General features: G+C 39.0%; 1 protein-coding gene across 2 annotated transcripts in view; it reads left to right on the top strand.

Moving 5' to 3' along the window:
* The window catches only part of RPF2 (ribosome production factor 2 homolog), a 33,876-nt gene that overhangs the window by 14,552 nt on the left and 6,080 nt on the right, over positions 1 to 13,244 (top strand). For both annotated transcript variants that reach the window (XM_007451576.1, XM_007451575.1), the window contains exon 7: positions 2,175 to 2,274. In XM_007451576.1, the coding sequence (XP_007451638.1) occupies positions 2,175 to 2,274 (100 nt within the window). The remainder of the gene's footprint in view (positions 1 to 2,174; positions 2,275 to 13,244) is intronic.

The raw sequence follows: 13,244 nt of genomic DNA on the forward strand, positions 1-13,244 counted from the left end.
GTGTAGCTTTAGTATGCTGCACATGATACTGGCAGCCCGGGGGTTCATAGATGGACTTGGGACCCAGCAGTTTTGAAACGTGTATGTGGAGTTTAAGAAATTTATTTTCCAGGTGCAACCTCCATCTAACTAAATTTTTTCTTCACCTTGTACACTTGACAATTGAAAAAACCATAACATGGGAGTAATAATCGGTCAAAATTTACAAAATAAAGTACTGTTTTGGTGTGGGGAAAAAAATAGAAATAAAAATAAATTGAGTACTAAATTTTCACTCATGGAGCATATCCATAACTATAAAATTCATTAATTGATGAGCATGTGCTTACATTGGCAATTCCTACATAGACTATTAGCCAGTCCCCTTCACTTTGACCCTGTTATTTGGCTACAACCTCGTATTTTTAGTTTGTTTTGGAGTTGCATGTTTTGTTGCACTTTCCTTCCATATTTATTTCTTCTTTATTTCTACCTCCTCGTTTTTAAGACATCTTTACCAGGTATTTCTTTTCTTACTTGCCCACTTTTATTGCCAAGCCTCATCCCTCTGTTAACTCTTAAGCAACAGGTGATTAGATGCTACCAGGAAATAGAGTGATTATTCTAGAAGCCTGTTTTCTCAGATGGCCAAAATTCTAGGGATGGTTATTCTGCATAAAATAAGCCTAAGAAATGAGATGATTTAAAATTAAAGGTTAGTTGGGCACAGGTGGAACACAGAAGAGTCATTGGCTCTGGAAGGTCTATTCAGGCCCACAATCAGACAGACAGATTTTAGGCCCATCTCCTAAGTATAGACAGTTCAGGTTTGGTTGGAAGCAGAGAATGTCAACAAGAGTGGTCATGGTGAACAGGGAAGCAACACGTGACCTCTGGTCCAAGGGCAGAGGATGTTTGTTTGTTTGTTGTCCTGTCTCCCCCCACCCTCTCCACTTGGATAATCCTTGATTAGTGTCAGAGCAGAGATATTAGAATCATTGGGAAGCTCAGACCAATTCTTCTTCCTCCATAAATTAACCCTTCAGTTAAAGAATTTTTTCTATTTGATTTTTTCTTTCACTTTGGTAAAACAAAAAATCACATTCTTTTTGGTATAGAAAATCCAGAACTAGGGAGTTCCCTGGCGGTCCAGTGTTAGATCTCCACACTTTCACTGTCGAGGGCTCAGGTTCATTCCCTGGTGTGGAAATTAAGATCCCACAAGCTGTGTGGTGCAGCCAAAAAAAAGAAAGAAAAGAAAATCCAGGACTAGACAAAATATTTTTTAGAGTAGAGCTTCGATCCTGCTGAGTGAGGATTGCCCATATTTTCTGTAGCTTGTATAACATTATGTTGCTTCCCATGTGAATGTTTAGTTGGTAGTTCAGTTTAGCTATCATTTTAAAATACTGCTGGTGTGACATAGTAGGAAAGGCACATTGTTACAAATAATTCAAAGAAATTAAATTTATTTTGACTCTGAGATGTTGGTTGTTAGAGGGCTGTTTGTTTTGCCGCAAGTTTAGCTTTTTATTTTATTCTTTGCATAGAAAGTGATAAAAAGTAGCTTACATCATTCTTTAATCACTTATTAATTTGGCACTAAGAGGGAGTGGAATGAAAAATTATTTTTTTAGTATAAAAATCTGTAAATTAAAAAATCCCCACTCTGGTTTTAAGTCTAAAATCAGTGTTCATAGTGTTCATCCTTGGTGGTTCAGTGGTTAAGGCTCCGCGCTTCCACTGCAGGGGGCACAGGTTTCATTCCTGGTTGGGGAACTAAGATTCCGCATGCCGAACCGTGTGGCCAAAATAAATAAATAAATAAAATCAGCATTCATAGACATAATTTTAGGACAGTTAAGAAAATGTGAAAATGGGTCACTGTATATCAGCGGTCCCCAACCTTTTTGGCATCTGGGACCAGTTTCACGGAAGACAAGTTTTCCACAGATGGATGGGGGGATGGGGAATGGTTCAGGCAGTAATGCGAGCGATGGGGAGCAGCAGATGAACCGTCACTTGCTCGCCTGCCGCTCACCTCTTGCTGTGCGGCCCGGTTCCTAACAGGCCGAGGACTGATACCAGTCCAGGGGTTGGGGACCCCTGCTATATATAAATATTAACTGCTTTAAAATCAGCATATAAACAATTTAGACTTGATAATTATATAATTACTTTTTTTTATTTCCTAGAATAGTAAATGTCCGGAGGGAACAAAACCCATGTTAATATTCGCAGGTGATGATTTTGATGTAACAGAAGACTACAGAAGGCTAAAAAGCCTTCTTATTGGTAAGTATTTTAATACATATCTGCAGGATAGCTCAGGTAGGCATTCTAAGAGTTGCCATTGGTCGTGGCGGTTTGCAACTTCACTCCAGATATACAGCTTTTTCTCTTTGATCTCTTTTTTTCCTTTTCATTATTTTGTTTTTTCCCCACTAGAAGCAGGAGAGAGTTAAAAGGATGCTATACTCTATAGATCATTATTACTTTTTGATGGTATAGTAACTTTAGTACCAACCTATTTAATGCTTGCACCCATCTCCTGTCATTATTGGCATTATTAAATTAAATTTAGAAAATTGAAAAGTTAAATTTTCAAGATTATTATACATCATCCACTTCCAATTCAAAAACCTCTATTAGTTTTTCTTAGTCTGATATACAAGGCTTTTCACACTATAACTCCATATAACTTGCTTTCTTAATCTCCACCAATTTCATTCCTCCCTTTTCCGTTTTAAAAAAAACAAAAAAACCTTGTAAGGTTGTTTTAAAGGTGATCGGTTCTTAGTGAACTCTGCTCGTTCCTAATGTTTTATCTAATGACTACATTACTTTTTATGTGTTCACAAGCCACCTTCTTAAAATCTAATATACAATATATAGTTATTGTCTGAGATTGATGTTAAATTTACCAATTTTAAACCACTTTTTCTCTCCTTTTTTGAAAAGCTGACATTATTGTTCTCCATGATTTCTTATGGTTACTAATACTTAATATTGTGTGATCACATCTGCCAGCTCTGTTCTTACTCTGGAAGGTAATTTGGTTTGTCCCTAGAGATATGGACTCTTATACTCAGTGGCATTTTCTGAAGTTTAAATAATATATTCTATTTGAGCTTTTCTTGCACCATTCTTAGAAGCTATGGCTTAACTTTTTTGGTTGCCCTTCTTTTTGGATTTTTATATACTTTGCCCTAGATGACTTTTGAAAAGTTGGTGGGGGATATATTATAAATAAATTATATACATGCTCTTTACAAATCTGAGCCAACCAAAGAATGTTGGTGGGCAGACACATTGCTTTCATTTTTCCTTATTGGGATTAGTTATGCTCTTATTGTTAGGAATACAGTTTTCGGGACTTCTCATTTCTCTTGTTCATAATGGCTATTTTTGAAAAACTAAGTATCACTGTTACCTGGTTAATCCTTACTAAAACCCTTGAGTTTGGTAACATTTCATTTTACAGATGGGAAGTTGGAGGCTCAGAGAGATTAAGAGCCATTAAGTAGGTGAAGGAGAATCAAAACCCAAAGCCTGTGCTTTTCTGCTTCTGCTCTTCATCCTGCCCATGGTGAATAATTCCTTTGCAGAGTCTTTACTATAGGTTCTTACCTCTGTTTTCCATGAATTAAAAAAAAAAAGAAAAGGGACTTCCCTGGTGACGCAGTGGTTAAGAATCCGCCTGCCAATGCAGGGGACGCGGGTTCAATCCCTGGTCCGGGAAGATCCCACATGCCACGGAGCAACTAAGCCCGTGTGCCACAACTACTGAGCCTGCACTCTAGAGCCTGTGAGCCACAACTACTGAGCCTGCGTGCCACAACTACTGAAGTCCACGCACCTAGAGCCCGTGCTCCACAAGAGAAGCCACTGCAATGAGAAGCCTGTGCACCGCAACGAAGAGTAGCCCCCACTCACCTCAACTAGAGAAAGCCCGCACGCAGCAACAAAGACCCAACGTAGCCAAAAAAATAAATTAATTAAAAAAAAAATCATACATGGAAGACAGCGACCAACACTTCTTTGAATATTACATAGCCCGAAACATCAAGGGAGCTTTTTTAGCCAAGATTCCTAATACTTGTACTGCGTTGGCTCAGATTTCCTGCTTTTTTCCCCTTGTTCTTCTGTATAATTATTATTAGTGAGGGAAGTACTTATAATTTGTTATAACAGAGCTTTGTTGCTTCTGTTTAAATGGTTTTATCTTACTATTTTGTGCTTCCACTAGATGGCAGGAATAACCACATAATGCAGTAATGAGAGGGATGGAGTGAAAACCAAAAAGGAATAAAGAAAGAAGACAGGTAGCAGGATGGAGTGACATTGTCTGGCACTAAGCAAAGTTGAGTTTTTAATATAAATAAGAAGTAAAAAAGTTGCAGACTTCTTGGTTTGTGTTGTGTGTTCAGATGAAATAATGTAGAGCAGTAGGTAAAGAGAATTTTATCAAGGGCTTTTTTCCTGTTTGGAAGTTGTGGTTTTGTTTTCTTTTTGTAATTGGCCAGAAAGAAAAGTTAACTTCAGTATTTTCATGCCAGATACCCATTTTGTTCATTCGAATTTTGCTTCTCTTTTGCTTTAAATATTATATAGATTTGTAGTTAATCTTAGCAGGTCCTGCTTTTCTTTACAGAAAACCAGTGCCTGTTTTTTGATTCAGTCCATCCTAATTTTTTTTTTTTTTTTAAATTCTGGTTGTGCCGTGTGACTTGTGGGATCTCAGTTCCCCAAAAAGGACCAGGGATTGAACCCGGGCCACAGTAGTGAAAGCGCCAAATCCTAACCACTAGACCACCATGGAACTCCCAGTCCATCCTACTTTTTTTTTTTTTTTTTTTTTTTTTGTATTTTAGGGGATATTTCATTCCATGAATGAACATTGAGGTTTCTTCCACTTCTTTTATATTGTAAATAGTGACATGATTAATATCTTCATGTGTACAGCTTTGCATGCACTTTTCATTATTTCCTTTTGAATTGAAATTTCTGGGTCAAAGACTATGCACATATTTAAAAATCTGTATATTACAACACATTATTAACAAGGTAGTCCATCCTACTTTTTATGGTTATTTTTTAGTATGACTACTCCTTGTATATAAGGATGATAATGAATCAAGTAATAGGTTAGTTTTATTAAGTGTCCCTTTAAAGCCTACCTTTAACTTAACTACCTAACTGGAGTTTTTTTTTTCTTCATTGCCTTTGTCTATATTAGTGGTCATATCTACATCTGTGGTCATTGTTTTGTTTTGTTTTTTTTTTTGTGATATGTGGGCCTCTCACTGCTGTGGACTCTCCCGTTGCAGAGCACAGGCTACAGAGGCGCAGGCCCAGCGGCCATGGCCCACAGGCCCAGCCGCTCCGCGGCACGCAGGATCCTCCCGGACCGGGACATGAACCTGTGTCCCCTGCATTGGCAGGCGGACCCCCAACCACTGTGCCACCAGGGGAGCCCTGTGGTCATTGTTTTAATTTTTTTAACCTTTCTCATTTCCTAATTCTTATTCCACTTTAATACATATAATAATGAAAATAACTGCCATAGATTAGGTCAGGTAATTTATTAAATTTAATCCTTTCTACAGCTCTACAGAGATAATTATATTAGTCTGCTCAGGGTGCCATACAAAAGACCATAGACTGGGTGGCTTATAAGCAACAGAAATTTATTTTCTCACAGTTCTAGAAGTCCAGGTTTCTGGTGAGGACTCTTGCTGGCTTCTTGCTTTGTGCTTACAAGGCTTTTCCTTGGGGAGGAAGGGAAGGAGGGAGATAGACAGAGGAAAGAGGGGTTTAAGTTTTCTGGTGTCTCTTCTTATATGGACTCTAATCCTATGGGAGCAGACCCTACCCTTATGACATACCTCATTTAACCTTAAGTACTTCCTTAGAGGCCTCATTTCCAAATATAGTCACGCTAGAGGTTAAACAAACATTCAGTTCCTTATGGTAATATTATTCCCATGTTGTGGATGAAGAAATTGAGACCAGTTCACTTATGTCCAGAGTGAAGAGTTAGTAAGTGTCAGAATCAGGATCTTATCCATTCTGTGACTCCACATTCCCCAGTCTTTCCCGTCAACACCCTGGTCATCCTCCTGTGCCCTTTCCCAGTGTTTTTACTCATGGACACAGTCACACTAAAAGTGTTATTTTTGCTTGGAATTGATGCATTGAAAAAATGTCCAAACTGGGGCTTTCTTTCTAATTAAAACCAATTTATCTTCTACCCCCTTATTTCTGTTTAACCAGGTTTTCCTCCTTATCCCTATTCTCATAATATCTCCCTTTTTACCTCAACCATCATTCCTGCCCAGTTTAGGGTCAGCCTTTTTGACAGTGCTCTGAGTTTCAACACATTTTAATCCATCACCCCCTTGATGTTTTAGACTCCTCTTATACTTTAATTGCTCCAGTCCTGGAATCAGCTATTTCTGTAAGGATCCTGTTTTTTTTTTAAGTGAGATTATTTTAGAAATCACATTTTGTGTGCTAGGGAGTATTTCTGGGTTGGTCATTGTTTCTAGGCTTTTTCAGTGGACAGAACTATGAGATTTATTTGTTAAGATAAAATATATTCTGAGTTCATACTGAAACTTCTAACTCAAAGTTAGGACAGAAGGATATGTACACGTACGTACCTTCTTTCATCCATGACAAAAATCCAGGTTCTCAATGACTCCAACATAATGATGCATTTACTTTATACTGTACTACACATATAGTCTCAGAATAAAATACTATTATTACTACTGGTAATATGAATACTGAGTGCAACTGTGGGGTGTTTGGTTTTTTGTGTGTGTGTGGTTTTTTTTTTATTTTGTGGTATGCGGACCACTCACTGTTGTGGCCTCTCCCGTTGCGGAGCACAGGCTCTGGACGCGCAGGCTCAGCGGCCATGGCTCACGGGCTCAGCCACTCCGTGGCATGTGGGATCTTCCCGGACCGGGGCATGAACCTGTGTTCCCTGCATCGGCAGGCGGACTCTCAACCACTGCGCCACCAGGGAAGCCCATGTGTGTGTTTCTTTTTTGCAGTTCTATATGTCTATGTATCCTATTAGGAATATGGTCAAATTACTGTGTTTTGAAGTCACTTGAAACAGTCCTTTTCTGTATGATTATGCCTTCAGCCCAATACACAGGTTCATTTCATTTTGTTTTCAATTTTTAGGGATACCTTTATTAAGTTTTTTCATTTTAAATTATTTTTTAAACAATTTTTGGGGTATGATTTACATACAATCAAGTGCACGTATTTATTTTTAAATTCTTTTAAAAAATTTTTTTATTTTTTGGCTGCGTTGGGTTTTTGTTGCTGTGCACGGGCTTTCTCTAGTTGCAGCGAATGGGGCCTACTCTTCGGTGCGGTGTGCAGGCGGTGGCTTCTCTTGTTGCGGATCACGGGCTCTAGGCGCTCGGGCTGCAGTAGTTGTGGCATGCAGGCTCAGTAGTTGTGGCGCACAGGCTTAGTTGCTCCGCGGCATGTGGGATCTTCCTGCACCAGGGATCGAACCCTGCATTGGCAGATGGATTCTTAACCATTGTGCCACCAGGGAAGTCCAAATGCACATATTTAAAGTTTTAAAATTTAATGGATTTTGACATATTTATATACCTCTAAAAACACCACTGCAATCAAGATATAGAACCTTTCCATCACCCCCCAGAATTTCCCTGTGCCCTTTGGCAATCCGTTATTTTTCTCTATTCTAAGCAAACGTTGATCTGCTTTCTGTCATTTTTGCATTTTCCGGAATTTAGGTAAATGGAATCATACAGTATGTACTTTTCTTGGCCTGGCTTCTTTCACTCAGTTTGTTTTGAGATTCATTCATGTTGTTGTATGTATCAATCCTCCATTTCTTTTTATAACTGAGCAGTATTCCATTTATAGCTATTCTGCAGTTTGTTTATACCTTCATCTGTTGATGGACATTTAGATTGATTCCAGTTTTTTTTTTTTTTTTTTTTTGCTGTATGCGGGCCTCTCACTTTTGTGGCCTCTCCCGTTGCGGAGCACAGGCTCTGGACGTGCAGGCTCAGTGGCCATGGCTTATGGGCCCAGCCGCTCCGAGGCATGTGGGATCTTCCCAGACCGGGGCACAAACCCGCGTCCCCTGCATCGGCAGGCGGACTCTCAACCACTGCACCACCAGGGAAGCTCCCAGCTTTTAATTATTACCAGTAGAACTGCTATGAACATTTATATACAAATTTTTGTGAGGACCTATGTTTTCATTTCCTTTGGGTGAATACCTAGGAATAGAATGGTTGGATCATTTGAATAGTGTATGTTTAACATTTATTTATTTATTTATTTATTTGCATGGCCCTCTCACTGTTGTGGCCTCTCTTGTTGTGGAGCACAGGCTCCAGACGCACAGGCTCAGTAGTTGTGGCTCACGGGCCCAGCTGCTCCGCGGCATGTGGGATCCTCCCAGACCAGGGCTCGAACCCGTGTCCCCCGCATTGGCAGGCAGATTCTCAACCACTGCGCCACCAGGGAAGCCCTATGTTAAACATTTTTAAGAAACTGCCAAACTGTTCTCCAACATGGTTGTACCATTTTGCATTCCCACTAACTGTAGGTGCTCCATCTCCTTGTCAATACTTGGTAGGCCGTTCTTTTTAATTTTAGTTACTCTAATAGGTGTTGAATACTGACAGTAGTATGTTCCCAAAGTCAAATCTACAAAATAAAGGAGTTGCAGTTTTAATTTGCATTTTCTGGTGACTAATAATGTTGAACATCTTTTCATGTGCTTATTGGCCATTCGTATATCTTTGGTAAAGTGTCAGTTCAGATCTTTGCCTGATTTTTTTATTTGGTTATTTGTCTTATTGAGTACTAATGTGGAAGAATGTGTGTGTGTGTGTGTGTGTGAGATAAGTCTTTTGTCTGTCTGACATATAATCTTTGAATATTTTCTCCTGGTCTGTGGCTTGCCTTTTTGTTTGATTGATTTATGTATTTATTTATTGGCCACACCATGCAGCATGCGGGATCTTAGTTCCCCAGCCAGGGATCGAACTGGCTCCCCCTGCAGTGGAAGCACGGAGTCTTTAACCACTGCACCGCCAGGGAAGTCCCTTGCCTTTTTGTTTTTTTTTGTTTGTTTGTTTGTTTTTTGTTTTTTTTTTTTTGTTTGCGGTATGTGGGCCTCTCACTGCTGTGGCCTCTCCCCCCGTGGAGCACAGGCTCCGGACGCGCAGGCTCAGCGGCCATGGCCCACGGGCCCAGCCGCTCCGCTGCACGCGGGGTCCTCCCAGACCGGGACACGAACCCGCGTCCCCTGCATCGGCAGGCGGATCCTCAACCACTGCGCCACCAGGGAAGCCCGCCTTTTTGTTTTTAATGATGTCTTTTTTTAAAAAAAAAATTTTTTATCGAGGTATAGCTGATTTATAATACTATGTACGTTTCAGGTGTACAACATAGTGATTCACAATTTTTAAAGATTATACTACACTTACAGTTATTATAAATTGTTGGCTGTATTCCCTGTGCTGTACAGTATATCCTTGTAGTTTATTTATTTTATACATAGTAGTTTGTACCTTTAAGCCCGTGTCCCTCTTGCCCCTCCCCTTTCCCTCTCCCCACTGGTAACCACTGGTTCTCTATATCTGTGAGTCAGCTTCCTTTTTGTTATGTGCACTAGTTTGTTGTATTTTTTAGATTCCACATACAAATGATATCATACATTGTCTTCCTCTGACTAATTTCACTTAGCATAATGCTCTCCAAGTCCATCCATGTTGCTGCAAAAGGCAAAATTTCATTCTTTTTATGGCTGAGTAGTATTTCATTGTATGTATGTATATGTGTGTGTGTGTGTGTGTGTGTGTGTGTATGTGTATATATATACACACATATATATGTGTATATATGTGTGTGTGTGTATGGACACTTAGGTTGCTTCCATATCTTGGCTATTGTAAATAATGCTGCTGTGTACATTGAGGTAGTACATGTATCCTTTCAAATTAGTGTGTTGTTTTCTTTGGATATGTACCCTGGAGTGGAATTGCTGGATATGATAGTTTTATTTTTAGTTTTTTAGGAACCTCCATATTGTTTTCCTCAGTGCCTGTAGAGCTTACATTCCTACAAGGACTCCATTTTCTCTACATCCTCACCAACATTTGTTATTAGTGGTCTTTTTGATGATAGCCATTCTGACTGGTGTAAGGTGATATTTCATTGTGCTTTTGATTAGCATTTTTCTGATGATTAGCAGTGTTGATCATCTTTTCGTGTGCCTGTTGGCCATCAGTATGTGTTCTTTGGAAAAATGTCTAGTCAGGTCTTCTGCTTTTAGGTTTAAGTAGGTCCCATTTGTTTATTTTTGCTTGTGTTTCCTTTGCCTTAGGAGACAGGTTCAAAAAAAAATATTGCTACGATTTATGTCAAAGAGTGTTTTGCCTATGTTTTCTTCTAGGAGTTTTATGGTTTCTGGTTTTACATTTAAATCTTTAATGCATTTTGAGTTTATTTTTATATATCATGTGAGAAAAATGTTCCGATTTCATTCTTTTACGTGTAGCTGTCCAGTTTTCTCAGCACCATTTACCAAAGAGATTTTTCAACATTGTATATGCTTGCTTCCTTTGTCATAGATTAATTGACCTTAAGTATGTGAGTTTATTTCTGGGCTCTCTATTCTGTTCCATTGATCCATGTGTCTGTCTGAAGTCAGGGAGCATGATTCTTCCAGCTCTGTTCTTTATCAAGATTGTTTTGACTATTTGGGTCTTTTGTGTTTCCATACACATTTTAAAATTATTCTAGTTCTATGACATTGGTATTTTGATAGGGGTTGCATTGAATCTATAGAATATTGTGGTCATTTTAACAATATTAATTCTTCCAATCCATGAACACAGTATATCTTTCCATGTGTTTGTGTTGTCTTCAATTTCTTTCATCCATGTCTTACAGGTTTCCAAGTATAGGTCTTTTAACTCCCTCGGTAGGTTTATTCCTAGGTATTTCTCTGACAGTGTGCTGTTAGTGTATAGAAATGCAACAAATTTCTGTGTATTAATTTTGTATCCTGCAACTTTACTGTATTCATTGATGAACTCTAGTAGTTTTTTGGTGGCATATTTAGGATTTTCTATGTATAGTATCATGTCATCTGCAAACAGTGATGTCTTTTAAAGAGCAGAAGTTTTAAATTTTTGTGAAGTGTACTTTATCCAATTTTTTTCATTAATGGTTGTTCATACAGTGTTTTGTTTAAGAAACCTTTGCTTATCCCAAGATTGCAAAGATTTTTTTCTCTTATAAATATTTTTTGAAGTCTTATAACTTTAGATCTTACATTTAGGTTTATGATCCATTTTGAGTTAATTTTTGTGTATGGTGTGAGGTAAGGGTCAATGTTCTTAAAACTTTCTACCTCATTTCATTCCTTTTTTTTTTTTTTTTCTTTCTTAAAAGCTTATGGAAAAAGCACATGCCTGTAAGGTTTGCATTACAAAAACTGTTTCAGGGGAGACTGGAATGTACATATCTTGTTCCCCAGAATGACTCTGACTTCAATAATGCTGCCACAACCGTGAGTGGCTTTATTAACTTGGCCACTGAAGGAGAGTCAGGTTTTGGCAAAACTATGGGAAAGTTCTTCATTAATTAAAATCAAATTTTAGATCAAAATACCTTGAAAAAGTACATATTTGGTTTATAAAAGTACCCCCAAGGGATTTTTATTTGTGGTAGTAAGGAAGGGTGGTGTGTACAAGGATATGCACACTTAACGTCTGCTTTATGTATGTTAGTGATGTGATTTTCTTCTAGTTATCTATAAGAAGGAAAAAGCAAACTATAAAAGATGTATATGTCCATGCACATGGAGATAATTCCCATCTTATGAGCTAATGGGAGGAGCGAAGCAAGTACTGAGTGGCTACAGATTGAGACAGAATGAGATATTTCCTGTTTATGACATCACCCGTCTTAGGGCACCTCTTCCTAAGTAATTAATTTGGATGACCCTTTTATGCATAACTTTTTCTTAGCTAGATGTTATTCGTGTGTTCCCATTTAGCCCCTCCCCAAGTTCAATTTTTTTATCTGTAAAATGAGGTGACCAAACTTGTTTGCTGTTTTCCAAACTCTTTTCATTCATGTGCCACCTTCATAATGTTAGCCATGTCCGTGTAGTATCCATAGCATTGTTCACTGGAGATTTTTGTTTAAATTGACTTCTCTTTTTATTTTTTATTTATTTATTTATTTTTTGTGGTACGCGGGCCTCTCACCGCCATGGCCTCTCCCGTTGCAGAGCACAGGCTCCGGACGCGCAGGCTCACCCAGCTGCTCCGCGGCATATGGGATCCTCCCGGACCGGGGCACGAACCTGCGTCCCCGGCATCGGTAGGCGGACTCTCAACCCCTGGGCCACCAGGGAAGCCCCTGACTCCTCTTTTTAAAAGGAAACTCTAGGGCTTCCCTGGTGGCGCAGTGGTTGAGAGTCCGCCTGCCGATGCAGGGGACGCGGGGTCGTGCCCCGGTCCGAGAGGATCCCACATGCTGCGGAGCGGCTGGGCCCGTGAGCCATGGCCGCTGAGCCTGTGCGTCTGGAGCCTGTGCTCTGCAACGGGAGAGGCCACGGCACTGAGAGGCCCGCATACAGCAAAAAAAAAAAGAAGGAAACTCTATGTCCCTACTCTCAGTGGAAAATGGTGTATGATAACATAAATAATGCATTGTAGATTATATCTGCCTGTGTATCATTTAAAATTATCTCATATGTGCCACTTGGGTATTATTACCACTCTGTGGGAAAACATTCTACTCATTGATCTTGATGGTTCTTTTCTGGCTTTGACACTAGATAGCTTTTCTTTGCTCATATAATTGAGATTCCTTGTTAGAATTTTCTTGTTCGTTGGCATCTGCCATATAACAAACACTAGTTCAATTTAATAGTCAAAATGTGAACAGCCATTTTTATAGACTTTTGCCATCTTAACCTATCTGTCTTAGTTGATTAAAATTGTATACCTTGTTTTACATTTTCTAAAAAGTTACTATTCACAATAAATCTGTTATACTCTGGTGCTGAGCATTGGCTTAGAGGGAGAACTGCAAAACTGAAAAATTACATGGCTCAGTGAACTAAACAGAAATACAGTCATGAGATTAAATGGTAGAGGGGCGGGACCATCAGATTTTTCAGGCGTGAGTTTTTTTTTTTTTTTTTTTTTTTTTTTTTTTTTTTTTTTTTT

Source organism: Lipotes vexillifer, unplaced genomic scaffold (assembly GCF_000442215.2).
Source record: "Lipotes vexillifer unplaced genomic scaffold, Lipotes_vexillifer_v1.1 scaffold721, whole genome shotgun sequence".
NCBI lineage: Eukaryota > Metazoa > Chordata > Mammalia > Artiodactyla > Lipotidae > Lipotes > Lipotes vexillifer.